Source organism: Nelumbo lutea, chromosome 4, assembly GCF_056320005.1.
Source record: "Nelumbo lutea isolate HS-2025 chromosome 4, American lotus-T2T, whole genome shotgun sequence".
Lineage (NCBI taxonomy): Eukaryota > Viridiplantae > Streptophyta > Magnoliopsida > Proteales > Nelumbonaceae > Nelumbo > Nelumbo lutea.
The window spans coordinates 17,663,055-17,691,026 of record NC_142687.1 but is presented as its reverse complement, the minus strand read 5'-3'; the positions used below and the strand labels follow the sequence as shown (position 1 = coordinate 17,691,026).

At 37.2% G+C, this 27,972-nt stretch overlaps 4 protein-coding genes across 11 annotated transcripts; 2 read left to right on the top strand and 2 right to left on the bottom strand.

The window, feature by feature from the left end:
* Nucleotides 1–206: 206 nt before the first annotated feature.
* On the top strand, nucleotides 207–6,189 carry LOC148854268 (Ribosomal protein L34e superfamily protein). 2 transcript variants are annotated; one of them, XM_088984101.1, is made up of 2 exons: nucleotides 207–1,785; nucleotides 5,388–6,189. In XM_088984101.1, the coding sequence occupies exon 1, from the start codon at nucleotides 893–895 to the stop codon at nucleotides 1,634–1,636; it is 744 nt and encodes a 247-aa protein (XP_088840227.1). In that variant the 5' UTR covers nucleotides 207–892; the 3' UTR covers nucleotides 1,637–1,785; nucleotides 5,388–6,189. The 2 variants fall into 2 exon arrangements, with proteins under 2 accessions (XP_088840227.1, XP_088840228.1); XM_088984102.1 differs by lacking the exon at nucleotides 5,388–6,189 and adding an exon at nucleotides 2,644–3,298.
* On the top strand, nucleotides 5,949–9,568 carry LOC148854267 (uncharacterized). 7 transcript variants are annotated; one of them, XM_088984100.1, is made up of 6 exons: nucleotides 7,596–7,718; nucleotides 7,807–7,883; nucleotides 7,981–8,052; nucleotides 8,182–8,470; nucleotides 8,557–8,626; nucleotides 8,725–9,568. In XM_088984100.1, exons 4-6 carry the CDS (start codon nucleotides 8,274–8,276, stop codon nucleotides 9,358–9,360), a joined length of 903 nt encoding a protein of 300 aa, XP_088840226.1. In that variant the 5' UTR covers nucleotides 7,596–7,718; nucleotides 7,807–7,883; nucleotides 7,981–8,052; nucleotides 8,182–8,273; the 3' UTR covers nucleotides 9,361–9,568. The 7 variants fall into 7 exon arrangements, with proteins under 7 accessions (XP_088840222.1, XP_088840221.1, XP_088840219.1 ...); XM_088984099.1 differs by having other exon boundaries at nucleotides 8,719–9,568; XM_088984096.1 differs by lacking the exons at nucleotides 7,596–7,718; nucleotides 7,981–8,052 and adding an exon at nucleotides 5,949–6,084 and having other exon boundaries at nucleotides 8,380–8,470; nucleotides 8,719–9,568.
* A 1,700-nt stretch (nucleotides 9,569–11,268) lies between these two features.
* On the bottom strand, nucleotides 11,269–12,424 carry LOC148854266 (E3 ubiquitin-protein ligase MPSR1-like). The gene has a single exon (XM_088984103.1). It carries the CDS (start codon nucleotides 12,286–12,288, stop codon nucleotides 11,581–11,583), a length of 708 nt encoding a protein of 235 aa, XP_088840229.1. The 5' UTR covers nucleotides 12,289–12,424; the 3' UTR covers nucleotides 11,269–11,580.
* Nucleotides 12,425–16,124: 3,700 nt separating this feature from the next.
* SS2 (starch synthase 2) lies at nucleotides 16,125–27,537 on the bottom strand. The gene is made up of 8 exons (XM_088985517.1): nucleotides 26,628–27,537; nucleotides 22,605–23,157; nucleotides 21,714–21,778; nucleotides 21,037–21,114; nucleotides 20,820–20,930; nucleotides 20,320–20,364; nucleotides 19,800–19,973; nucleotides 16,125–17,388 (listed from the first exon to the last, which is right to left on the bottom strand). The coding sequence occupies exons 1-8, from the start codon at nucleotides 27,003–27,005 to the stop codon at nucleotides 16,432–16,434; spliced, it is 2,361 nt and encodes a 786-aa protein (XP_088841643.1). The 5' UTR covers nucleotides 27,006–27,537; the 3' UTR covers nucleotides 16,125–16,431.
* Between the last annotated feature and the right edge of the window lie 435 nt (nucleotides 27,538–27,972).

Genomic DNA, 27,972 nt, shown 5'->3' with positions numbered 1-27,972 from the left:
TATTTCAAATTGATAAGTAATGAATTCCCTACACCACTTAACCTACTTTTGACCGATCCACACCGTCCATCAGATGAAGGAATCACTGGATATTGCCAGGTGTTCAGTGCCTTGTCCATATATTATTCCCATTTCTTTTCTTTTGGTGAAAATTATTCCCATTTCCAATATATAAAACAGTAGGTCCATTTTTTTTTAATGTCTTGATTGATTCTTATCATTAGTCATTACAAGCAAATTGTTTTACAAAATAATAATAATAACCAAGCCTGAGTTCATCCATGAAATATGGTGATTGCGCTCAAACCAGTCTCCTTCCTTGACCTTTGATTTCAGTTTTTGCTTATAGTTGTCTCTTTAAATTTCCAATCTCAAAAGAAACAATCGTGTTAATTCACATAAAATTAAACAAAAACATAGAGCTTAGGAGTTAAGAGCTGAGATGAACAGTTGCGATTCTATTGTCCTGTTTGGGTCGATAGGCTGGGGGTTTGCTTTCAAGCCAGCACCTACAGAAGCCCAGATTCCTTGGAATTCCTGAGTAAATTTCTGCCGATGCCTTTTCCATTCCACATTCTAGAATCTATATGTACAAATTCCTGACAATTCCTAGGAAAAGGAGAAGAAGAAGATTGCAGCCTACGTCCTTTCAGTTCTTATACAAACATTAGATGCACACCTAATTCGAGCGCACAATCGATTCCGTGCTCAAAAAAGCAACCGAAGCCTCTAATTTTCATCCATATCCAACCTCCAGATCAATTCAAAATCCTTCCTTTCGTATTCTCTCTATTGGATTTCGTCTTTGGGTTATTTAGACTGTTCTGTTTGAGGGATTTTAAGCTGGTGGATTTTAATTACTGGCCGGTTCTATTGTCTGGGTTATCTCCAAATGGTCTATTTCTGTAGCTCGATTTCTTTCTGCAAGTCCTTTGATCATCCTACAGATATGGCGATTCCTTTCTCTTCGACCGACCCGTCTAGTAACTCCAGGCATCAATTCCATAGGAACAGAAAGCAAATCAATGCTTCCAATCCCCTGAAGAATCATCAACCTTGCGATCGGTCTCGGGCAGCCGCGGTGGATGTGGTGATCTTGATTGCAGTTATTGGCGCCTCTGGGTTTTTGGTGTTTCCTTACCTCCAGCTATTCTGCCATGGAATTGTTGAAATTATGGGGGCAACACTATCTGTGGTGAAATACGAGGTGTGTCGTGCTCCGATGGTTTATGCATCTCTTGGACTCGGCATGTTTTTTGCAATATTAGGTGCTTGGGGCATTTCCAGATGCGCAGGTAAGAAATGTGGTAACCCAAATTGTCGTGGCCTTCGCAAGGCAGCAGAATTCGATATCCAGATTGAGACCGAGGAGTGTGTGAAGAATTCTACTTCTTCTTTAGTGAAAGATCGCAGTAGTAGTAGTAGTAGTAGTAGTAGTAGTAGTAGTAGTAGTAGTAGAAGTAGTAAAGGGCTTTTCGAGTTGGCTCAGGATCACCACAGAGAATTGGAATCCGAGCTAAGGAAGATGGCGCCTCCTAATGGGCGAGCGGTTCTCGTTTTCCGGGCACGATGCGGATGTTCTGTTGGTAGAATGGAAGTTCTGGGGCCGAAGAAGCTTCGAAAGATCAAGAAATAGGCGAATATGACTGGTAATGGGTAGGCAGGAATCGATATATTAAAGCTTCAACCTTAACAAGAATATTACTTGTAAGATCAACCTCCTCTGATCTAAGATGGTGCTTAAATAAGTGGATGGCAATAACCATACGGGGCTTGTCCATTAAGGTTGTATAAACATCGTTTCTTCTTTATTTCTTTAGCTTTTCAGAATTATTGTTCCTAGTTGAAGTTTTATAGAAAATTTCATGGTCGCAATTTGTCTTAATTCTTGCAATTATAGAATTTTTGAATCTTCTTACTTCATGATTTCTTACCGAGTTCACCAAATCTGAAATGATTTCAAATCTGTATTAATTTAATTTTGATTTCTTGTTTATTATATTTTTAATCTATGTACTGCAACACAGAGAAAGAGTAAATTAAACAAAGAATTAACGAGAATATCTTAAAGACAGCTAAAAAAGTAAGACTTAACGATATATAAACCATTGTACCAATATATATATATATAAACCAAGTTTTACTCCTTTTACATAGAGTTGGTACTGTTTTTCCACTAATTCTCCCTTGTCTCTGTTTTGCTAAAGATTTCTCAATGATTGTGCTTTTATGGAGGCTCACAAAATGCTTGATTTCAGTGCACTTTAATAAGTTAAGCTGTAAAACTCCTGTTTGCACCTTGCTTCACTACAATCTGTTCTAGAACATATACCAAGAAGTTGAACACTCTAGAAATCTGTACTTCATGTTATATGTTTGATGCAATCCCAGCAGATCTTTCAGATGTTTGTGCTTTTAAACTAGAGTTTGTGTGGGATGTTATACAAGAGAAATAAGAGGCTTAAAATTTGGGCAACTAGAGTTTCTGATTATTAAGACCTAATATGTGGGAACTTCGAGGTTTTTTATTGTTCTGATGGATTTATTCCATGTTATTTATCATTTTCTTTGGATCAATCAATGGCTTTCACAAATCAAATCAAGTCACTTCTAACATGGCATATTTGGCTAATAAATGGGCAGCCTCATTAGACTCCCTTCTAACATGGCATATTTTGTAAGATGGAAGGCTAGAGATGATACTTCTGCAATCAATGACAAGCGTATGGATATGCCAAGGAGGGGAAAGTGACCCATCCAACAGAAGTTGGCAAATATTTTGGGAGTTGCCTTCCATAATGACCGAGTGAAATTGCCGTTCAACCAGGAATTTCAGACCTTCATGCATTGCTGTAGCTTCAGCCTCTAGAGGAGATAAATTGTCCAAGGGAATTGATCTGGCAAATACTAAAGCGCCCATATGGTCTCTAATGAGGAATCCAGCACCAGATTTGAGAGTTCCAACTGCCCTGTCTACATTTAGTTTGACCATACCGTGAGGTGGTCTACGCCACTGTTGTTGGTGTCCATAGTGACTATCTTGGTGTGCAGAATGAGTAATGGGAAGCTGTGGAGCAGCACACAGTGTGGTATAATAGGAAATAGCTTGTAATAAGACAGTGGCTAGGCTGAAAACCTTGTGATTGAAGTAATGGTCATTTCGACACTTCTAAATGTTCCATAGAACTAAGGACCCAAGATCATATCTTCATTAATTAGATGAAGTTGAATGAGATCCAGTATCAGAAATAATTTCTCAGGAATTGCAAAATCAAGCAAATTATCATCTTGAGTTGAAGTTTGTTGGCACTAAGGCATTCAAGATCCATATTCTTAACAATTTCTTCCCTAAAACAGTCAAGACAAAGGACCTTTTGCAACTGGTTGAGTGTAGCTGCACCATCATTGAGTGTAGCTGCACCATCATTTCTATTTTATAGGCTGATAGCCTGATAACATGTTTTTTTTCCTTAATGGTTGCTTTTTTTTTCAAATTCAATAGAACTTCTAAGTTGTAACATATTGGAACTTTACTAAATCTCAACTCAACTAAGCCTTGTCCCAACTATATGGGGTCAGCTAGGAATTCTCCTATAAATTATTTGTTAAATAATGTAGCTTGTATATAGTTTGGATGTTTCCATGCAATGCAGTTAGAACTTTTTGTGTTGCAGTATAATATCAGTATCATTGGTGTGTGATATTAGTTGAGGTATATCAAGCATGTTTAGTTATCTGGGAATCACGGTTCCATCTCCACTTCTACACCTCTTCTTATTCTTCTACTACCATCCAGGGTAACAAAAAAATCCTACTGACTACATCCCATTAAATCCATTGTGTGGTCGGGGAGTGCTACTCAGCTCCACTTAGAGTGCTTTGCTTGAATACACCTCTTTAACATCAGGTGCACTAAAGAGCAGTCTTAACAGGGCATAATTGAAAGTAAAGGTTCTTAACTGTCTTGGACACTTGGACATGCAACACTTCTTGTAGCATTTCCTGGGATATTCCTAGCTGAAATCAGAACAAACCATCACTAGGGTTGCAACTTGGACGGGTTTGGGTTAACTGATCCGTAAAAATTTGAGTGGGTTCAGTTCGAGGGCCTGCCCCAATGCTGTGTAAAATTTTCAAATTGGGTACCAGACTTTCAACCCTGGCCTTCACGCTTAGTACTCAAACAAGATACACTTGATTCATCTCAACTCAACTAAGCCTTATCCCAACTATATGTTGGCTACATTAATCCTGTTCTGCCATTCTGCTTTGTTCATTTCCATGTCCACTGTAAAACTCAAACAAGATATCATGAGGAAAAAACATCTGAACGGTGTCCACTTAATTTTCTTAGTTTTACTTTATTTTTAACTATTTATATAATTAAGTACTCTTTATGGCCATATCCCTATGGACACCTGAATAGTTACAAGGAAGCACCAATAAAAATTCCTTATTATCAACTCTTTTGTGTGCAGATGAATATGAAGAGTTAAAAAGTTTGTGCAAACAATATGGCAAAATAATTCTGATACTGCATTTTATGTATAAAACCCCTTGCATAAGCATTGTAATGAAGGCTCCTGGCTTACCATCAAAGTTTCATGCAAAGTTTTGCTTCATTGGTACATGGATGTGTTCTACACATTGGTCATGTCAACCAAGTGGCACAAAATTTTCGATATACTCTTTTTTTATCAGCAGAAAATATATTATTAAATTAGTTATAAGTGAGATAAGTACAAAATGCCATCGCTCTGCCTTTTCCCTTCTCTCTCTATCTCTCTAGATTGCTAATGATGCAAATGTATCATTAACTATCATGTAGGTATGTGAAATGAGTGCATGATGGACCTGTATGTGGTGTAAAATAAAAAAATTATACTCCTATTTGGTCTAGGGCCTTGATAATCTGGACTTTGAATTGTTATGCCATCTTGGAGTGGAAATATGCCAAAAAAGCAAAACCAACTTCACGGTTATGATAATGTATGGCTTACACAACTGGTATTCTTGTTTCTTTTCTCCTAAGTTTCCCATAATTTTCTTAAGAGTTCACTTGTGCTTTCCACTATATTGCAATGTATAGGCTCATATTTGAAATGATAAATGTCATGCATCATACCAATTGGCTGAGTCCTAAAATATCAAGCATATTACTAGGGTATGGGATGAGTATATAGTTTTATTTTTATTTAATCGGTGTTAATATTTCTATAGGTTTTTCCTGAAAAAAAAAAATTAATGAGAGGTATGGACATGTTGCTTTCATCATTGCTGGCAGGTGGCTCTGTACCATCTCTGAAATTGTTATGGTAAATGTTGAATTAATTTTTGGTGGGACACTGACACATTCCTTTTATTGTTCTTTTTTCTGGTTGCTGTAGTCATATTCTTCCATCTTCTTTCCATCATTCCATGCTTTTGGGTTTACAAGTTATCTGTTGTTGAGCGTCTTGAAGATCATTAATTGATAAGGGGTGATCGGGTGCCTTTGTCAATGATTTTTTATTCAATGAATTGCTTATGTTGCTTTTGATTCACCGGGCCTTCTCCTACTAACCCCGAAGTACAAGTTCTTGTCTGGTATCATCTTAGAATCCCCTTTACTTGTTCTGGCATATGTTAAAGTGAGAACGCAGCCCCAAGTACAATAGCTGGTTAAAGAGAAAAGGTGCTCCAATTACTTCTAAGTTCAAACCCTTTGGGCCATGAGAACTACTTGCTTTTCAGTGATCAGATTCCGTTGTACTAATTTGGATAATTACTACCGGTAAGATGGCTGACCTGGATCTCTCAAATCCTGTAACTTCATATTCTTCCGTTCACATCTTGACACTTTCAGACTCAGAGATCAGCTAGAACATGTATCAAGTGTGAAGAATACTTAGAAGAGCACATCCAACATGAGAATGTACTCCATTCCATCATCCACCCATCCACCTTAGGTTGATCTTTCCACATGTAAATCTGTTCTGCAGGTTTTCTATCTGCATTTTCATGACCATCAGCAACAAAATTACAACGAACCAATGGGATGAAGTAATTGATGGCCCAGAGGATTTACTGTAGAACCAGTCCAAGGTAAGTCCACGAATCACGACTTACAACCCACCTACCAGCATTATGTGAGTTGTTAGTTTATGTATGATGAATTTCAGAAAAAATAAATAAATAAATAAAGGTTTGTGGATGATGAAGGCTAACACGGTGAATGGCCGATAATGTTTGAATCTCGTTATGAATATGATGGGAGCATATTCGAAAATTGCCAAAATAACCACTAGCAACAAGCATGCTGATGCCGATATGAATCCTCTGGCTGGCTCCCCGATGGTTGGGTTGTTGGGTACTCCTTGCTTTTCTTGGTGCTTGTTTTCAAATTTTTAATACTACTTGCAATCTCTTCTATCAAAAGGAAATAAATAAATGAAAAGAATTTCATCCTTCTCACCTTTGAATCATTGAAAATTGTTTCTCGATGGAACAGAACAACTGAATGCCATGGCACTCAGATGGCAGCACTATGGAGACTAATCATTGAGGTCTGGTTCTGTCCATCAAACTCAGAAACGCAACCCAAGAACTATGATCACCAAAAATAAAAAAGATATGATTAAGTAACAAAGAGCAGCTCATATTGATGAGTTTCCTGTAAGAAGAAAGCATGTAATATGGCCAGAAATCTCCGCTTTTGCGATCCCATTCCCGAGAGTGCTTTGACGATCGCTAAGAATCATGAGCTTGTTTCCCCCCTTGTAGTGACCAATTAGATAACTGTACATAATATCACTTTGTTTTTCTCCATAATTTCCCATGGAAATAGAAAGAAGCACAAAGACTAATTACAAGAGGCACTAAGTAGTTTATTCATAATATTCATGAGATGAACTGACTTCGTCCACTATTTTTGAAGTGTTTTTATTATTCATTAATTAAATTTGGTCGGATAAATTTTAAGGTCTCATACTAGATTCTTGGATTCCTTCCCTAGCCCCTACAAAAAGATCACTCTCCACCCACTCCACATCTGCCCTCGGAGGAAGAAAAGAAAACGTATCTCAGAGAGTTATAGGGAAAAAATCAAATAAAGCATTCTCATTAATTTCTTAGTGTAAGAAAAGTTGAACCCATTATTCATCATTGTGGGGCTACCAACGAAATGAATCAGAGAATCGAAGAAAGTAAAGAAATAAGTGGGAAAACAGCAAAAAGAGAACAATACACGAACTTTTCTTCTTTACTATGCTTTTAAAACTCAATGGAAACTTGTCGATTTCTTAGCTTCTGCTGCATCAAAGATTCTCTCTTCCCCTTTCAAGTCAATGAGCAAAGAAATTTTGAAAAGGAGGGGGGTTATGATACAGAAATACAGAATAAGAGATAGGAGAAAGAAAAGAAACAGCTAACTGCATATATTCTCCAGTCCCACTCCTGTTTCCATATATGGAGTGATAACAAGGGACAAGACAACCCCAATTTATAAAGAGAAATGTGGCTGGCACACCTTGAGGCAAAGTGTTAACAATCAAAACTTTTGCTTACGTCTCTGTCTTCAAAGTGGTTCTGATCCACACCATCTAAAATGGGTACTCAGAAAATGCAAAACCAACATATGAGCTTGGTCCTTTCTACATATGCAAAACCTAGACTAAAATGCACTTGAGAACTTCATCAACGATTCATTGAAGCAGTAGCTAAGCTGGGAGGGGCAGACAGTACGTATATGATTTTGTGTTAAACTTTTTTTTTTTTCACAATCTTCTGAACTTATGTTGAATATCGTTCTTGTTTTCATCTTGGCAGAGGCAACCCCAAAAGCTCTGTTGAGGGTGATAGGTATCCCTGGCCTTACTTCGTACCACCTAAAGAGCCATTTACAGGTATTCCCTTTTTCTGATGTTACCAGTCATTAAAATTTTAGACATTGTACAAACATATAATTAATTATTGGAAGTACGTTGGTGTTCTTTAATGCAGAAATATAGGCTTGGGAACACTGTTTTCAGAATCGGATTGGACCGGAAAAACCGGGAACCAGTCACCTGACCGGTTCTGCTTTCCTCCAAAATCACTTTTTCCCTTAAAACCGTTGATTTTGGTCAACAAACCGCTGAACCGGCCGGTTAACCGTTCAAACAGTTTTGACCGTTTTCTAAATTTTTTTATTTTTTTTGTCAGAATGGGCCGGTCGTTTGGGTCAAACGGTCAGACCGTTTCAACCGGTAACCGGACCCCTGACCGGTTCGGTCACCGGTTCGTTTATAAAAACCATGCTTGGGAAGAACCACCAGTCGGGATACTACAGTAACAGCAAGAAAGAAGGTGAAATTGATTTCCGTGAGTTCTATCATTTGAATGTTATGGATTCTGTAGCAGATATTGTGGAGGGAGATTATGTAGGCACAGAAGTTAGAGGTGGTAATGTCAGTGGAGAAATGATTGGTAGAATCCCCACACACATGAACGAGTAAGAAATTCTGTTCCTCTGTTTGAATAGTTTGATAGGAAATTTAATTAGAAAGGATTAAGCTGATATGGGTACATGTATCTCAGCAACTTGCAGATTGCTCGGGCTCTACAGATGCAAATGGAAGTGCATAAGAAGCTTCTTGAACAGATTGAGGTAGGCTTTTCATCAGCCTAGCTTTATTTTGAAGCCAATTATTCTTGGCAGAGAATAATGGATACACATCAGCAACTAGTTTTCTCCTCTAGGTGCAGAGACACTTGCAGCTACGGATTGAAGCTCAAGGGAAATACCTGCAGTCAGTTCTAGAGAAAGCACAGGAAACATTGGCCGGGTGCAATTCTTCATGTATGGGACTCGAAGCTGCAAAAGCTGAACTCTCTCATCTGGTCTCCATGGTAGAGAGACAACGTCCAAGTTCTTCATTCTCAGGACTAACTGAAAGAGGAGGTTTCAGCTTACTAGAGGCAGAGAAGCAACCAGTGAGTGGTGTGGATTGTTCAATGACCAGTTTGTTAACAATTTCTGAGAGCTGTGAGGAAAAGCCACAGAAGCAGGAGGATGGATACCCCGATGAATGTAAAAAACATTCAGACATGCATCCATTTATGGAGATCAACCCAAACAGGGGCAACTCAAATGATCGAATCGGTGGACGGAAGCGAAGTGGGACCATCTCTGATGGTAACTCTGTTGATCAGCAATCAGCTAAGAGATCACCAACCCATAAGAAGGATTCTGATAACCAGTTTAGAAATTCAGGATCAACGGATGAGCTTGAACTTAACAATCAGTATCAGAGGGAAATGAAATTGGGCTTCGAAGAGCTAGACTTGAACAGCAGGAGAGAGGAATTAGGCTACGAGTCCTCCAAGAATTTTAGCTCCTGAAGTGTTGTTTCAAGATGCATATCCATTGATGGGTTTGAAAATTGAACTCCAAATATCATATGGAACAGGCTAGGTCAGTTTAAGTGAAAAAAAAAATAAAAATAAAGACCAAGCAAAAGACCAACTTTTGTCTTTATAAAATATGTAATTGGAATCATGCAGCCCTGCTATATCCATGAATATGAAAAATCAGATCAGTTTGTGTGCATATATCCTGGTCAAAACACGTGGCAATGCTAAAATACTCTCTATTTTCAACGGATACGCTCGTTTAGATTTGAGGTGGAAAATTATCTAAAACCTCTGAAAACTTTACTAATGACCCGCAACTTTCAGATATATCCAAGGGATTGCTTGTCGGAAGGTTTTGGATCATATACTGTTAATTTCTTCTCTTAAGTTGCTTCCCTCTCATAAAGGAATTATGGGTTTTCATTGATCCAGATTGATGAATTCTCGTCAGTTGCACAAAGCTTGATATCTAAAGAGGGAGTAATGAATCATAGAGGAAGAGTTTTAAGATGATCCACGGCTATCAATGGTGGCTTTCATGGTAGAGCTTGTGACTATTGTATTAAAAGAGTAGGTAGCTTTTTTCTACCTGTTTTATTTATCAAAAGAAAAAAAAAAGGTAGGTTGGGATGGGAAAATAGTAAGATGCCCGTGAATGGGTGAAATCCAAGGTGATTTTTAAACCAGAGTTGATCTCAAGACAGTCCGTCCTCTGTCGTTAAAGATGGCGGCCTTGTTGACGTAGGAATTCTACCCTTCAATGGTTATAGCTTCGGCAAAATCCGGTCTATATAGGGAAGAGTTGCATAGAAAAGATGTTATGCCCAGTATTTTTTATGGGCTTGCCGGTCTTTTTGCTTGTATAATCTCCTTGTGTTGCTCGTCTCTTCGTTAATATAACATCTTGTTATTTCTTTCAAAAAGTAAAAGACTCTAGTAGCTTAGAAAGTTGCAAAGTTGGGTCATGATAATGACATCAACTCCTATTGTAATTGATGATGGAAACTTACCCAACTCCAAATAATGTAGGTGATGGAACCATTAAACCAAATGCAGAGATCGGGGCGTATAATTTATTAGGAGTGACGGCAGGTCATAGGGTGATGTAGTGTTGTATGCAAGAGCATTAGGTAGTCACCAAATCCTTAGGTTAAGTGGCATTCGACCTCAAGTAGCAAAAAAAAGAGGTATTTGACCCCGTCTTTTTTGTTCTTTTCTTTTCTTTTCTTTTTTTTTTTTGATTTAGCTGCAACTGTTTTTTTATTTCTCTGTGCTTTTTCCCTTCCTTCTTTCTCAGCCTAACATAGGCCAGTGAATAACGATGTTTATGTACTTAATTAGTTCGAGTATTTCTCGGATAAGCAACTGAGGGAGGGCATGTTTTTGGTGAATGCTGAACCAGCTTTTCATAAGCAAGGAAGGAAAATTTCTCGGATCAGGCTCAAGAATTAACACATGTTTGCCGGGATGCCATCGAGTTCTAACTTCTAAGCCATTCTTTACTCCGGCACCAGTCTAGTTCTTTACCAACATGTTCCTTTTGGTCGAGAAAGATGCAGAGCCCAAAACCAATATTTACCATGTTGTGACTTGTCAACATAATGCGATAAACAGGACTCCTGAGAATCAAGGTACAGGTTTGAGAACCGTTGATGGCTCGACTTGGCAGCTCTAGTGATGCAAGCCAGAGAAAGAGAAATAGATGCCAAGTAATTCACAGATTCTTATATATATATATATATTCAAGGACACCATAGAAAACAAGCTAATATCCTTCCTGATCAATTCTCCTTTTTCTTCTTTATATATTGACGAGAACACATAACCTCATCAGTTGATCAGAGTTCATTCCACTATTTAGCCTTCGGTATTTACATATGCTTGGAAAAAAGAAGATGAAATAAATATGATTCTTGCTCTTTTGACACATGTTTCCTCTCTCTAGCATATATTACAGAATCTCCCCAAAAATAGCATGTATTACAGAAAATATGAAAAAACACAAAAAAAAAAGAAAATAAAGCTTAATATGCTTCCAGCCCCTTACAATCTGCTTATAGCACCACAGAAATTCAAATTTCGGGGAGAAAAAAAATCCAATTTATTTCTAATAAAAGCATAAAACAGCCTCGTACTATGCTCTGTAAACTATGTACAAAATTTTCAGATTTAAAAGGAAAAAAGAATAAAATTCCCGTAAAATTTCTCTTAATTCTCTTGGGCATCATCAGAACTTGGATTTGAAGGGGAAACAGAAGAATCAGTTGATGAAGTTACGGAATTGTTTGTGCTATTGCCGTCGTTGTTGTTGTTGGTAGTGGTGTCGCTGCTACTGTTGCTGTTGTTACTGAAAGATAAACTGACCCAAATCTCCCCCTCAATCCTCCTTCCTCTCCCTTCTTCATCAGCACTTCTCTTCCTACACTCTTCTTCATCAACAGGCATCTTGAACCTGCAAATAGGGCAAGACCCATGAAGCCCCAACCATGTCTCTATGCAGCCGGAGTGATACCTGTGTTTACAAGGCATCTCCCTGGCTTCCCCACCAATTTCCCACCCCTCCAAGCAAATCGCACACTCTCCATCTCCCTCTTCCTCACCAATTTCCACTTTGGGCATCCCTTCGATGGAAGCCTTGGACGCCGGTGGCGGCCCATTCTTACTGATTGCATCTCGAAGCAGCGCCTCCAAGCTTCCAGCCCCTTCAATGACGATCATGCCTTGCGTGAAGGGGTTGATGAGGATGATCCGCTCGTGGCTCCGTCCTTCACTTTCCCGATCAGGGTCATCGGATTCTCTCCTCGGCGAGCTCGTGAAACCCAGTATAAGAGGAAGAAAGAGAGAGAGATCTCTATTTCTACTACTGATTAGTTGATCCAGAAACGATGCCTCGGACATTTCTGGTTGGGAGGCCATGGATGATAGAGGAAAAAAATGAGAAATCAGTTGAAGAAAGAGGCAACGAGAGTGATGTCGATGACGATGATTAGATATTTATCAAGGAAAAGAGAGATCTAGAGAATACGCCCACAGGAAATAGGAAGGTTGTGGAAAGATCTAGAGAATACGCTTTCAGCCCAGCTAATGAAAAATGTTCATCGTTTATCAATCTTGGAGTTTACGTGATTAAAATGCCTTTTCGGAGATTTCAGGGAGAAGATTCTTTCATTTCATTTATTATTAAATTAATTTAATTTAATTAATGGCCTTTTTCAGAATAATATATTTTCCCAAGGGAGGAGGAGAACCGAGAGATGGACGGTGGAGGAGAAGGAAGTGGGGTCCTCTATTTTGTATGTCTCGACTCTCGACAGTAGACAGAAGAATGAATTGGGATTCGGTTAGCCCTTCCCCCTTACTGCCTATTCTTAGCGGGTAGCGCTTAGGCTTAGCCAATAGCCATCCTTCGTGTACCTAAATTTTTTATGTTTTAATTAAGACAAAGAATCTCAGATTGATTTGGTTTCAAATTTCCATTTAGTGAGAGATAATAATTGAGATGTGGAATCAAAATATATGTGCAGTCGTGCATGTAAAATATATGTAAGTCAAAATCAGTGGGGTCGTCGAGGTGGTGATTGATTGTTTATTGAGTAGAGTCGGTGGGGCCTCTCGGTACAGACAAGACAACGGATCATTGTGGGAAAATAATAAGAATGGAACAAATTGTTTTTAAGAAATTCTTATCCTCATTTGGTGATGATATGCATATGAATTAAAAGGAAAAAATTGTGGAGTGTTTGTCTTGACGTGGAGCTAAGCCAAGCCTAGATGTTAGCAGACGTTGATAGCGATAAGATAACGGTGTGGTTGTTGTTGTGAAGTGTGGAGAAGAAGACAAGGGTGGCAGCTGGAGCTGGTATTACATGATAGCTTGATGGGTTAGGAACTCAATGGGATCCACATCCACCACATGAGTGCTCTTCCACCCCTACAATAACTTGATGGGATAATGCGAGCCCTCGGATTGACCAATCAAGATTTGATGATCATCCATAAAGGGCTGAAGATTGATGTTTTTTTCTTCTTTTTTTCATTGGAAACACATCCAAACGACCCAAACAGAAAACACCTAGTGGCGTATTGCTTGTACTTCTATTCGATCACCATCCATTAGGAAGAGCTTCTTCAATTCAACCACTAAGGCCACGTTTGTTTCAAGTATAAATAGAAAATGTGGTAAATTTTATATTCCGGTCTGATTTTTATTAGCGTTCGGATTTTACATTATTTTACATTGTAAAATGTGTGTAAAACACTACTCTAGGCAAAGTTTTACATCCAGATTCCGCTGAAACTTACGTAAAATTCCATCCTCTTCTCAAAACTCAATGAAAACCTATATTTATTATATTTTTACACTGTGACCCATGGTTTTTAAAATCGACTCGAAGACCAAACCGGTCAAGGATCTGGTTATCGGGTCAAATGGTCAGACCATTCAACCCGAATGATAGGCCTATTTTGACAAAAATTTTAAAAAATAGAAAAAAATGAAAATCGATCAAAACCATTCAAACAGTTCGAACGATTAACCACCCGGGTCAGTGGTTTGTTGACCAAAATCAACGGTTTTTATGAAAAATCCAGTTTTGGGAAAAACCAGAACCTGACAGTCTGACTGTCCGGTCCAGTCCGGTTTTGAAAAACATGTTGTGACCACAAAATCATAACAGAATAAATTAAAAAAAATATAGGGACAAAACCATTCAAACAGTTCGAACGATTAACCACCCGGGTCAGTGGTTTGCTGACCAAAATCAACGATTTTTATGGAAAATCCAATTTTGAGAAAAACTAGAACCTAGCAGTCTGACTGTCCGGTCCATTCCGGTTTTGAAAAACGTGTTGTGACCACAAAATCATAACGGAATAAATAAAAAAAGAAATAGGGACAAAGACAGACCAGGGTCAGAATTTTTTGACCTAAAGTATAATTGAAATAGGTGCAAACTCGGAAATGATGCTAATTTATGAGCGTACATTGATTTATAGAATAGGGGTTTTGAGATTTTAAACATTTATAGATCTGCAAGCAATAGAATTATGTATTGGACTTATCCGTAATCAATAGTGTAAATATGTACTTATACCTCAAACAAACCTAACTTATAAGGCATACTCTGGTACGATTGCATTGTGTTGCCGTTTTTTGAGTATAAATAGGATAGGCGCCACTCTGTCAAAATTCTTGTTTGAATGGACCGTTTTAATTTTTAAGAGAAAAGCAATAAGAAAGGAAAATGCTTTGGAAAGCGCATTACTCACCACCACTGGAAACACCAAAAAGGTATTTCAAGCACCAGCCATGAGTTTCTTTCCCCATTATAGATTTTGGTGCATTTACACCAGAGCATGATGTCCACACTCTAAAGTCTAAACGCTGGTTGCCAAGATGAGAAGACATGGTTTAGACGAGCATTGTACGTACATATATATAGGGCGCAGTTCAAAACGCAGCGGGCGTTGATGACAATCCTATGCCCCTACTGAGTGGTTCTTTTGATAGGGTTTGTCTCCAATTTTATCATTTCTGTGTGCCATTGTCAAATCTAGAGAGAGAGAGAAGCAAATGATAAAAAGAGGGGAGGATACTGCTGGTTACATCATATGGGGTTTGGGGGGGGGGGGGATTTGAATTGATTTTATAAACATTTCACTTCAAATGATTCTAATTTACTCACTTTGGCAACTTTTATGAAAAGAAAAATAAAGAGGATAAATTGAAAAAGCAAATAATACTTAAGTATATGTTTGACATCATGCTGTATAGAAAACGGTTCTTTATATGTATGGGTCAGAAGCACAATTTTCTAAAAAAATGGTGTATTTTTTGTTTGAAAATATTGCTGTCAGATAGGACGTTTGCCTGAATAAATGATTCTTATCAATAAATAAGTGTTGACTCAACCCAATATCTAAGATAAATGGCTAAAACTATGGGCCTCTAAATGGATAAATGATACTGTCAATAATTTATTACCTGTTTGATGGATTAATGATACGAGTCTTTAAATTAGTGCTCTTTCAATGCTACTTTCAAACCACCAAAGCACATATTTTAGGAACAACATGGTCTTGTCCAGGCTTCTTGATGGTCAGCACTATATATATATAATTCTAAATAGTATGATCTTGATCCTTGAACAACATGGTCTTGTCCAGGCTTCTTGATGCTCCATTCACCATTTGCACATCGCTTGTAGCACCATGTTGTTGCTATAGTCAGTCTCTTAGTAGGGGTGCAAATCGGGTAGGTTGGGCTGGGTTTATGGTCAACCCGGGCCCAGGCCTAAAATTTGGGCTTAAGGCCCGAGCTCGGACCAAGCCCAATTTTCCCAACCCGAGCCCAACCTGTACTGTAATTTGATGAATTCGGATTGGGCTCGGGCCCTAACCGGTTTTGAGTTGGTCAATAAACACACTCTAAAATTACACATATATTATGACTGACTATAGCAGGAGTGATGAGAGTTAGGAGATATTAACAACCCAATATTATGACTGACTATAGCAGAACACGTATCATGAAGATCCATCCGAAGGAGTGATGAGATGGCACACTCGTTGGTAGGAAATAATTATTCATTTAGTTAAATATTAATAAGAATCATCCATTAAGCTAAGCCTGTAATATGTCGCTGGCAAGAAGTCGATCTTTTTTTCTATTTATTAGTAAAAACTATCCTATTCATAAATGGCGTATTCCAGTGGTAGGAATTTGAATGCATGAATAAATTGCAGGGTATAGATTTCTAACAAGGTTGCTTACCCTTTTTTTTAATAACTAAAGTTGCTTACCCTTACATAAACCAGAAAGAAAAACTGAATTTTCAATGGGTATTTAAACTTTAAACTCAGTTAATGGCCCTAGAGATCTAGGAGAGGAGATGCTTTCCCCTTGAAGTTATTTCTAGAACAGGAAGAGAAAGAAAAAGACAGCATTTACTAATAAAAGAAAGCATGAGGCCTCCAAGCATAGATGGCTCCAGATACATGCATTGACCTCAAAGACAAAGTTAGAAAATCTAAAAAGCTGAACTCCTTATGTTGAATGAATCACCAGTGATACTTTGCAGAAACCAGAACTTCCTCATAATTTTGAGCAGCACGGTCCCAGGTTAGGTCTTGCATCATTCCACGTCTCTGGATCCCCTCCCAGCTTTTCTTGTACTCCCGGTAAGTTAGTAAGCAGTTCCCCAATGCATGTATCAGCTTAATTGCTTCAGCCCTGTCAAATGTCCAGCCAAATCCAGATTCATTGAATGGATCAAATGGCTGCACACTATCTCTCAGTCCACCAACAGCATGAACAACAGGGACTGTCCCGTAGTTCATTGCATAAAGCTGGTTCAGTCCACATGGCTCAAATCTAGAAGGCATGAGTAGGATGTCTGCACCAGCAGTTATTCGATGAGCCATTTTCACAGAGAAACCAACCCAACCCCTGACTTTGTCATGGTGTTGGCTCTCAAAATGTCTGAGAAGCTGTTCCAGGTCAGGTCTCCCAGTGCCCAACATGACTAGTTGCACATCCTGGTCCACCATCCAAGGAATGGACTCAGCAATGAGATCAACACCTTTCTGATGGTCAAGCCTGCCAATGAACCCAATCAGAGGAACATTCCCCCGAAGAGGAAGACCAAGCTCCCTTTGTAGAGCTGCTTTACATTGAGGCTTGCCAGTCTGAAGAGTCTCCACAGAGTAATTGGTGTAGCCATCAGATGCCAGGTGAACATCCAACTGTGGGTTCCACTCTTTTGCATCAATCCCATTCACGATGCCCTTCAGCTTCCAATCACACTCATTTATTATTTGATGCAGACCCCAGCCACCTTCTTTAGTTTTCAGCTCCCAGGCATAACCATGGCTTACAGTGACTACACGATCTGCTGCTTTCAGGCCAGCTGCAAAGATATTGAAGTGTTCCCCACCTACTGGGTCATGTAGTTTGAAATGATCTATGTAGTTTTGTGGAAGGTCCACATAACGAAAATCGCTTACTGGACCACGACCCTGGATGAGAAATATGGATCAATACCATATTGGAAAAGGCTCCTTATGTAAGAACATATCCAACTTGACTCATGGCACAGTAATGCAGATTGAGGTCTAAAAATAAGCACCTCATATACTCCAGTTTTAGATACAATAAATACTTGATTGATCTTTTTTTGCCATTTTCTAGTAAGAAAGTTTATCAAATTCTATAAATCTAAATTCCTCTATATCTGCAGCATAAAGACTTGGTCATTTATATATATGTTATATTTCTGTGTATGTACAAATATGTTTGCCTCATCTGATAGACACCTCAACTGACTCAGGTTTCAAATTTGAAATGGGCTCTCATTGAATCTATCAAGCTTTTAGTTTATAAGCTGATAATACCTTATTATGGAAACTTGGAAAGATGCAAATGTTGAGATGGATGAGTGGAAAAACTAGAAAGGGTGGGGTCAGAGACTAAGAAATGAACTCATTCGATGTTATCTATTATCTCAAATAGATAATAAAATGAGGGAAAGTTGATTGCAATGGTTTGACAATGTGCATAGAAGACCATCCACAGCACCTTTTAGAAGAAGCGATCTGTTACAAGTGAAGAAGCTAGAAGAGTTAGGGGCAAACAAAATGACATGGATTGAGGTAATAAGAAAAGATTTAAGGGCTCAAAATTTTACAATGGATATGGCACTTAACAAAACAGAATGGAAAAACACGATTATGTAGCCGACCCCATATAGTTAGGATAAGGCTTAGAATGATGATGAATACCTTATTATGGAAAAAGGTAAAGAAATCAAGAACATGGTGATTGGATATTTAGATTCTTCTTTCAAAAAATTAGATAGAATTACAATTGAAGGATACTGATACATAGCATAAATAAACTATATTTTCTTGATTAATTTAAGTAAAAATTAGTTTTATTTTTTACGTTCTCCAAAATGAAAACTAGGACTAGTAATTCTTGACCAGACGTACCAATATTTCATATTTCACCCATTCACTCTGACAGCCTCCATGAGAATGAACAGAAAGGAAAAGAAAAGATAAGGAAAGAAAAAAACAACTAAAATGACCATTATTTCCTTTCAACTCAAACTTTTCTTTTGGTTTAAATTTCTCTTATCCCAGAAGGATTATCAAACAAGATAGGCTGAAGGTTGGCATTCTTCAACAAAAGCTGGCCTAACCAGATCAATAATGAGTTAGCATTTAGTCCTCCCAGGTCCATGACCTGATTACTAAATAGGATGGGTTAAAATCATATATTTCCCAGCTGGAATCAAAACCTGACCCAAAAAGAGCTGATCAACCTAGGCAGCTTAATAGTTTGCCCTAACTTCTGAGTATGGATCTACTAAGCCTATATAAAGTAAAGCCCCAATGCAAAGGGTTAAAAAAAAAGCAATCCCGTGGTCTTTATTCATTATCATAATATGGCCAGCTTAGTGCTGTTATTCTATCCCCCACCTACCCTGTACATTTGGGGATGGCAGACCTCTCATATTTTTCTATGAGACATGATCCCTTTATTAATTTTGATATTGCTTGATCAGATCCACTAAGATCTGATCTGTTTATGGGTGCAAGTTGGGTTGAGGTCAACCCTAGTCCAACCCAAGGTTCTGAACCCCCAACCCTAACTCTAACACAAACCAGCATCCCAACCTTCAACCTGACCCAGTCAACCATAACTCAATCTACAATCCTTCAACCCTAACCAAACTGAAAGCTGACTTCTGGTTGGGTTGTTTGGCTTGGGTTCTCCCATCCTCTTAAAATATGATAAAATCTCTCAATTCCCTTTGATCTTCTTTTAGTCTATGTACAAGAGTTAAGGTAGAGTGTGGTTCAGGTTGGGTTGGGCTACCTGAGGGCTCAACCTTAACCCAACCCAAAGTGAAGTTGTGTTAGAAAAAGTCAACCCTAACCCTAACCCAATCACCAACCCAACCAACTTTTTTCAGGTTCTGTACAAACTAACTTGGCCCATGTTGCAGCCCCATATATGCTTATGCGCAAACACACACACACACACAAAACATTATTTCTTAGTATTGAAATTCTTTAGAATTAAATTGGATTTGGGACTTGCATAATTTATTTTCTTATTTATAACACATATTTCTTGTTTATATTTACTTTTTTTTAATTCATGTTAATTTTAAATAGATTTTCCATCATTTTAATCAAATCAGATTTGGATCAGATATCCAAATACTTAAAAATCAAATATGAATCTATGCTTTGCTAATCCATTAGATATCAGATTGAGTTTGGGTCATAGATTCTTAGCGGATTGGATTCGGATATACCCCTATCTGGATTTGATCTGATCTGTTTGCAGCTCTAACAATGACTGTTCAATGTAAGGAAATGGAAAAGAAAAAGAAAAGACAATACAAATGAGAACAAACCTGGTGTGCTATGTTGTGGATCACAAGAACGCACCGGGTATATTTCATTATGCCATTGTCACGGTAGTATGCCTTCAGATAGACTGGTAGCAAAGCAGTGTGCCAATCATTTGCAATGAAAACCAAATTTCCATCTCCATAGCAGACCCCACCACATGGAACATGCCAAGGAACCTGAAAACAATTAGCTTCATTTCTTCAAATGGCAGAAGGGAAGATAAGGATGCCAATTTCATCAAATTCCAGTAAGAATGTACCAGCTCTTGTTTTAGAATCACATATTTATGGTAGAAATATAGCAACAAATCCTTGTCATTTTGTCAATGAATAGATGTATTGCATACAGTAATGTTCTTAGTGAATATCAGGAAATGTATTAATTCATGCACTCACTAAAAAAATGCACAAACTCATTTCCAAGCAGGTTTGTGAGGGTTGACATGTATGCCAAGAAGGATTCCATATTCAATAAAATCAATGTTGCTTCAAGAGTGTGGTATGCTATGATCAGAAGTCATACCTCAAGAGCAGCCTTACAGAAGAGAATCATGCGTTTTAAAATATCCTGCATCCCATGCGAAATTAGAAAACTTGTTCACTGAAAAAGCTTAAAAGTGATAGGACAAATATGGCATATATTTTAAAACTATGGGCCTGTTCGTTTGCTCTGAAGTCTGACACCTGAAAGTGTAATAATTGCATTAAAAAGTACATTGGTACTGGTGAACTTTTCTTTCCTCTGAAATCTGAATGCAGAGAATGTTGTTCTGAATTCTGAAAATTATCAAATATCAATTTTGACCCCATATATGAGAGTTTTTGTTAGTCTTTTTGGGAGTATCATTGGAAAACAAAAAGTTGTATGATTGCACTTTAAGAGATAAGAGATAAGAGGAAACGAACAACCAATTTTCTCTTAAAGTTAAAAGATCCCTCTTAAGAGATAAGAGTTAAGAGGAAATGAACAGGCCCTATGTCACACTAAGAACCTGAACTATGAATAGGATCTGTAATTCTTACCTCTCGGCCTCCCCCATATATATTTTTCTCAATATTGCGAAACATAGGGCTGTCCATGAACACAAAATCCACGCCATCAATATAAGCTTGAAAGAAAGTTACCTCCATATCCTGCAGCATTGAATGGTTCCACACAATTGTAATGTCACTGGAGTTAATTAAAAATCTACAACCCCAGAAGAAGGAAAACTAATAGCCAAATAATGTTGAAGCATACCTGCCCATCCACCTTATATCTCTTGCGCACTCTTGTTTCTTGGACTTCTGCATAGTTACCATACCGTGGTGCCACAACCTGAAGCAAGAAAAATAAATAAAAGTAAATAAGTAAAATGCACTTCATTCCAGTTCAACTCAACAAGGAATTTGTTAATTCTTAATTGCCCTAACTTCCAAGAACTAAAGTTACCAGACTTGAAGCTCAATGGTTAGAAACTAAAGTTGGTAGATCCTATAAATTTAACCATTTGAATATCAAGTCTCTAGATTTCCGAAAATGCTAAGAACAATAACCATTTTATTCAAATGGGATAAAGTGACTATGAAAAATTATAATTTACAAGTATCCAGACAACATCAAGTACACAAGCATGTCAGAACATTTCTATCCTGGAACTTGTCATGTCACATTATGGATATCCAGGATTTGGTGTCCAGTCACCATATCTGAGTTTGCATGAAGGTAAAAAAAAGGCTTTAAACTGACTGACTCAACCAGTGTTTTTTTTTTTTTTTTTGACATATTTAATTGGGTAAAAAATAGGTTTGTTTCTTATTTACTCCAATAATCTCATATGGTCATCATGTGAAACACTGGTAATAAAGTAGGCCCTTTTATTACTTTACTGCAGGAATCTCATTTCAAGCATCACATGGAATATAAAATAAAATTACCATAACTCTATGTCCACGCCGAGCCAAAGCCTTCGGTAAAGCCCCAGCAACATCGCCAAGTCCACCTAACAGTACTCATACAAAATCAGACTCTAGATCAACTACAAAAAGGCCTTCTTTTTTCCCTTTATTCTTTTTGTCTATTAGCTAGTAATTAGTATGACTAAATAACATTCTGCAGAGCAACATAACAAAAGAAAATCATATAGTGATGCTAGAAAGAGTAGAAAGCAAAACTACATTTAAAGATAGAGTGACATAGGGGCATGTAGGGTGCAACTAGGGTTGGCCCGAGTTAACATTTTGCACTGTTTCAGGCTCAGGTTTTGGGTCGGGGCCATTGAAATTTTGAAAAAATCCCGACCCTAACCAGTCCAAGTTGCACTCCTATAAGGTACCATATGAAATGACAGTAACAATTCCATGCATTAGCTATTTGAGATTTGGTCTATTAGCTTCATATTTTCATCAATTTAAAGATGTAATAATATCAAATAGGATTGTCATATTCAGAGATTTGGTCAATGCTTGGCTAAGAAGATCTTCCAGTAACACATCAAAAAGGGGGTTATACAAACTGCAGCTTCTAAGGAAAACGAACCATTGTGTCATCAACAGTATTCTTACTGTCTACTCAGTGGATACCAAAGATTTCCTTACCTATCAAAAATTAGTACCTTTCCAAAGTATAGAATAAAAATCATTTCATAAAGAAATATAGATAAACTTTAGAATATGTAGAATAAAACAAAATCTGATAACAAAAAAATGCAAATTACTATTCACTGGAATGAGGGTGGTGGGGCATGTATTTGAGAAGGGAAGTTTTAATCAAAATGGAGTTGCTTTCTTATGTGATATTTACTTTCATAGTTCATGGTAACTGCATACCTGTCTTCGACCAAGGAGCACATTCTGCAGATACCAATATAATGTTCATGACATTGTCCCCGGCCAAAGGAGGAGACTTTACAGTTTCATCCTCAGAAACTACACTAGCATCCCTGTTCATTACATCATCTCCTAAACTTGCTTCTTCCGACTCAGCATTTTCATCATTTAGATTGTATCCAGATGTTTTTGCAAGAAAAGTTGGAACCATATCAGAATTAACTGTTCCAGAACTGGTGTCTTTAACATCTTTGAAATCTATATCTGATGTATCCTTTCCAAGAGATAAATTTCTTTCAGTTTGCTTCCTTTCATCACTAAGACCTCCATTAATACCAACAGATGGGGTTTCTGATTTCCTAACTTTAGTTGAACGATTGTAACTTCTGGAATTGATCTTTTTAGCATACTTTCCACCAGTACTGCCACTACCCACTGAAGAAAGATCTTTTGATGGAAATGAGTTATCGGTCTCATTATAAGACCCTGAATCTTGTTCTGTGTTGATATTACTATTTCTTATAGATGAAACAAATTTCCTCCTTTCTGCTGTCTGCACACAAGTAGGAAGTTGAAACAAAGTATCCGATGTTAACTACCGGCAAAGAGACTAGAAAGTCTAGAATATAACTCTAATTAAAAACATTTGGCAACATAAAATTGGCATCCACAACTGGAATAAATTGATCCAGTAAAAAAGATAAAAAATAGGGGTTATCATAGGCCCGGCCAGGCTGGGCTAGGCCAAGCTTTAGGCTTATGTCACTTAATACTATATTTAATATGCATGATAACTTATATTAAAATATGTCATAATCTATATAAATATAAAATATTATATACAATATATTATAACTCCACCAGTGTGAGCTTGTTTTACACCACTGGTCCCAAGTCCAGATAAAGGAGGGTTGTTGGCAGCCGGCACTAAAGCTTTGCCAAACTCTCATGGTCATGGATCTGTCTTTGAACAGAATGGCAAAACATGATTCATGTAGCTGACCCCATATAGATGGGACAATGCTTAGATGATGCTGATGATGATATAATTGTGCTTTTATATAATATTATATATATGTAATACTCTTATATGTTTATGTATATATAAAGTATATCTATGTAATATATAAATATATTGCAGGCTGGGCTAGAAATGATCACCCCTAATATAAAAGCACAATTACTCTGTTGGCATTTCATTCAAGCAATGAGACAACACTGGGAAACTAAAATGAAAAGTGGGCATTGTATGATATGGACACAACAGAACAGAGAGCAAGATTTGTGGACTTATAATTAAAGAGAAGAATTCACATATTCTACTTCAAAGATGACATTCAGTGAAATCTGATAGAATTACCCAAGCTCCTCTCCACGGAGGGAAAACAAACTAGAATCTTAAATGGAGTTGGACGCCGTAAATCTAATCTGTATTTTAATGTAGAACATGCAGTTCATGCATCAATTTTTCCCTTAAAAAGTAGTATCATTTTAAAATATGTGTGAAACATTCCATATTCAGGTTTTCTGGGTAAGCATAGATTCTATCTAAGAGCCTGCACCAATGTCAGAGCAAAAGGAACAACATTCTTAAAAAAATGTTGTGCAAACAAAAAATTTTTGGAAGAATACAAGTTTAAAATGGCTGGCTCAAAAATCAGGAAGCAAAAAAAGGAAGGTAATAACCTGAAATGGTGAAAATACTTTTTAGAGATTCCTAAAGTTTAATACTTTGACTCAAAAATGTCATTAACAAATGAATTTTTATACATGAAATATGCTTATAGTTATTGTTTAAGGCTTTAAGCCATCAAATATTGAACATATATCAGTGCATATTATACATAGGCCCTTTTCATGTCTCATAAAATTGACATTGATTAATCATTTTCCCTTGATACTACTAAAACCTTGTAGAAGACTAGAAGCAGAAATAATGATGGGAGAAATGTAATAGTATCATATGACTAACAAAACATAGCCCATACAAAGATAAAATTATGGTAAATTTTCAATTTTATATCATTTAGGATTATTAGCAGAAGTCTTTCTTTTTCTTTTGTTACTAAGTTTCAATTGAAAACATTAAAATTAAAAGTTAACTTTTAAGTCCCAAGCAAATACCTGCAGGTCCTGCATTTGACCTGCACCGCATAGAGATAGACAAGGAATATCCATGTGACAACAATTAACCCCCTCTCTCTCACTGAAATATTATACTATGTACAATTTGAGTTATGAAAAAGTTACTAATAGACTTTGTGAAGCCTAAGTTGTCGTGCGGAATTCTAAGAGATATTGAACAAGGGAACAGCTCCTCCAAGAATGTCAGATAAAGCCAAAGTATCCACAGGATAGGTAATTGATACTTCAAAATTTTGTAATTCTTAATTCTCCTAACTATTTCCACAGATAATTGCGACTATGACTACTAAATCCACATTTTAAACCAACAAAGTGATATTGTTTACAGGCTTGCAGTTTTCACCCATTTTGGATTTTTTTCTTTTAAAATGCAATGTTTGATAAAAATTTGTTATAGGGCTAAACTTGGATATTGAAATATATTTGTACCAAATATTCCATATCATATTGAAATATATTTGTATCAAACATTCCATATCATACTTATTTCAAAAATCAAGAGCATCATTCATAGCCTTGATCAAATGAGAAAAGGCCATGTAATAATGGTTCAAAGAAATAAGTTCTGTTAGAGATCATATATAGCCAATAGATCTTTTTTTTTTACACGCAATGTTGTCAAAGAAGGTCAAGAAGGCACCTGTTAGACGGTTCCCCAGGTCTAAGACAGACCATCTAGGCTCCCATAATACTAGAGCTCAGGGATTAACCTTGCATTTCAAGCAACTTCCTAGGTAATAAGGTTGTTAGGTTAGCATGACTTTTTCATTAGGCAGTTCATTTTTAAGAAGTATATTTGGAGGATATAGTTATTTACAAGATTATGCATGATATGTTTTTTATGTCAAGAAGCTAGAAAAAATTTTATATCCTTCCAATTATCAAAAATGGTGAGGTTAGCAATGTTAACTTTATATAACATTTCAACAAGTTAAATGTCAAAGTTGGTAGAAGTGTAGAACTACTTAAGTCACAGTGCAAGTGCTTATGCAACCAGCCAAGTTCACTGGTAACTCTTTGCAAGAATCCGCTTTTTATCATGGAGTTAGTTGTTGACCTTGCATGATCTATAGAGCCATAAGCTTCTTGATAAAATGATCAGGCTTCAAATATCATCCTAAACATTGACCTCATGGTAGTTTAACTAGTCAGCTGCTAGACAGAATAATTTAAATTAATATATTACAGGATGAAATTTTGCATTTGGACAGAAGTTAAATATTACTTGCGAAACCTTTGACATGACATTTGCACTTTTAGTAAATTTGATTACTACTCAGGTGAAAGCATGAATTTCCGATATAGCAAATTCACGTTTATCTTACAACCAGGGGTAAACTCTGTAGTAGCCATCCAATGAACTCTCCAATTTAACCTCTCTTGCAGTTAAGTATTGTAGATTATTACCATCTTCAAATTATTCTACTTATATGGAGAAAGTAAAAGGCAATGCGTTATTGATCTCCTTGAATTTTTCATACTCCAAGAATTTGCAGGAGATCTCAGTTCATTAGTAGTATTAATTAAATGGAAACAAGGAAGGAAGTTGCATAGCTTTCCAACGAAGTAAAATTTCTCCTTACTTAGAAGCAAAAGACAACCCGTTGTTCAACTTCTTGAATTGTTCTAACTCCAAGAATATGGAAGACATCTCAGTTCATGAGTAGAATTAAACTAATGAAATTGACCAGAAGGAAGAAAATAACCTAGAGGAGAGTTATAAGTCTTACCAAAGAGACATCTTCACTGAAACTAAAACTATTCAGCTACCAAAACTTCCCGGCATCAAGAAGAATATGCACAAAGATTAAAAGAAAAAGAGAATTTCCACGTCAAAGAGGGATTCTATGGGAACAAGAGCAAAGAAAAAAGAAATACCCGTTGACGTAGTTGTTTTTGCTTAGCTAGAACTTTCTTGCCATTCTCCTCTGTAGCCTTGATAGCATCCTCGGACTCGTCACCATCTTCTCTTTCTACAGGTTTCTTCCTCATTGCTCTCGGACGGTTAATCCCTCGAGGTTGTCCTCTGCCATACATATTTAGCATTTTCACATAATTGCAGGATAATGCGGGGAATTCTTCTCCTTCGACAGGTTGGGAGAAGCCAATTTTTGAAGAATTTAAACCGTAATTAAGAGAATGTCTTCCTCGAGACGCGGAAGAAAACACCCTAGGTCGTGAAAATTTTCCAGTATGAAGAACAGAATTTTCCACTGCCGTCTCGACGACAGAAGAAAGAGAGCCGATAAAAGCCATCGTTATGCTTGTTTAACTGGCTGTGAGAACTAACAAGATTTCATGATCAAATAAAAACTCCAGGTGACGAAATGGAGACTGAAAAGAAATCCAATTGATGAAATGAAGATCAAAGAAAAACCAGTAAAGGAATTCGAGAAGCAAGACAGCCCATTCAAGGGTATTGGATTTGAAGGATACCCAACTCAATGGAAATGTAGAGATTGCAGGGAGGGTAAGTGGAGGAGGCAAGGCTGGTGAATGAAACGGAGGAGGAACCATGAACAAACAAAAACAGTGGCGAAAGCCTTCAGTATTGAATTCTGTTAAAATGGGTCCTACTAAAGGAGAAATCATGGAGAGCTTAAGGTTCAGATTGGCTGAATTTAAACCAGAGAGCTCAACGCCGATGTGCGTACGGACAATGGAGCGAGCATCTGACATCAAACCAATAAGATTAAAATAAAATACGAAATGCTCCAGGAAAATAAAAACAAAACATGGAAGGCCCACCGAGTTTTGTTTTGCATGGCAAGTGGGCCTGGACCATGATGTCGGAACTCGGGAGCCCCCCATACAAATTAATAGATTTCATTCATTTGACAACAGTAACACACTCCCGTCTGTTGTAAAAATGCAGCCACTTGATCATACTCTTGCTTCAGCGGTGGTTCTAAGTTTTAGTTGTTTGTAAAGTTGTCAATTTACATAAAGAAAAAAATAGAAATAAATCCTGATATACAAATTTGTAGAGTGTAAAATCTTATATTTTATATTATTTTATATGTATTTATACTCCTACCAAATTGAGCCTTAATGGAACAACAAAGTCCATTAGAGATATTTAATGGGCTTGGTCTAGACCATTATGTATTTTGTAAAAACTAAAAAATGAACAGAATTGTCGGAAACAAATTATGGGATCTCATTCTCAAATTTGAGTAATGGTAGGGATTTTTTGGTCCGAGTCTTTTGGTAGAAGTAGAAC

Coding starts and splice junctions, on each gene's coding strand:
- LOC148854268 (XM_088984101.1), top strand. CDS start 893: ATGGTCTATTTCTGTAGCTCGATTTCTTTCTGCAAGTCCTTTGATCAT.
- LOC148854267 (XM_088984093.1), top strand. CDS start 6,050: ATGGCCCAGAGGATTTACTGTAGAACCAGTCCAAG. Junction 6,085..7,806: donor TACTGTAGAACCAGTCCAAG/GTAAGTCCACGA, acceptor TCATCTTGGCAG/AGGCAACCCCAAAAGCTCTG. Junction 8,627..8,718: donor AGCTTCTTGAACAGATTGAG/GTAGGCTTTTCA, acceptor TTTCTCCTCTAG/GTGCAGAGACACTTGCAGCT.
- LOC148854266 (XM_088984103.1), bottom strand. CDS start 12,288: ATGGCCTCCCAACCAGAAATGTCCGAGGCATCGTTTCTGGATCAACTA.
- SS2 (XM_088985517.1), bottom strand. CDS start 27,005: ATGGCTTTTATCGGCTCTCTTTCTTCTGTCGTCGAGACGGCAGTGGAA. Junction 19,974..20,319: donor TCTGTAAGGCTGCTCTTGAG/GTATGACTTCTG, acceptor AATTGTTTTCAG/GTTCCTTGGCATGTTCCATG. Junction 17,389..19,799: donor TCCACAACATAGCACACCAG/GTTTGTTCTCAT, acceptor TTTCTCATCCAG/GGTCGTGGTCCAGTAAGCGA.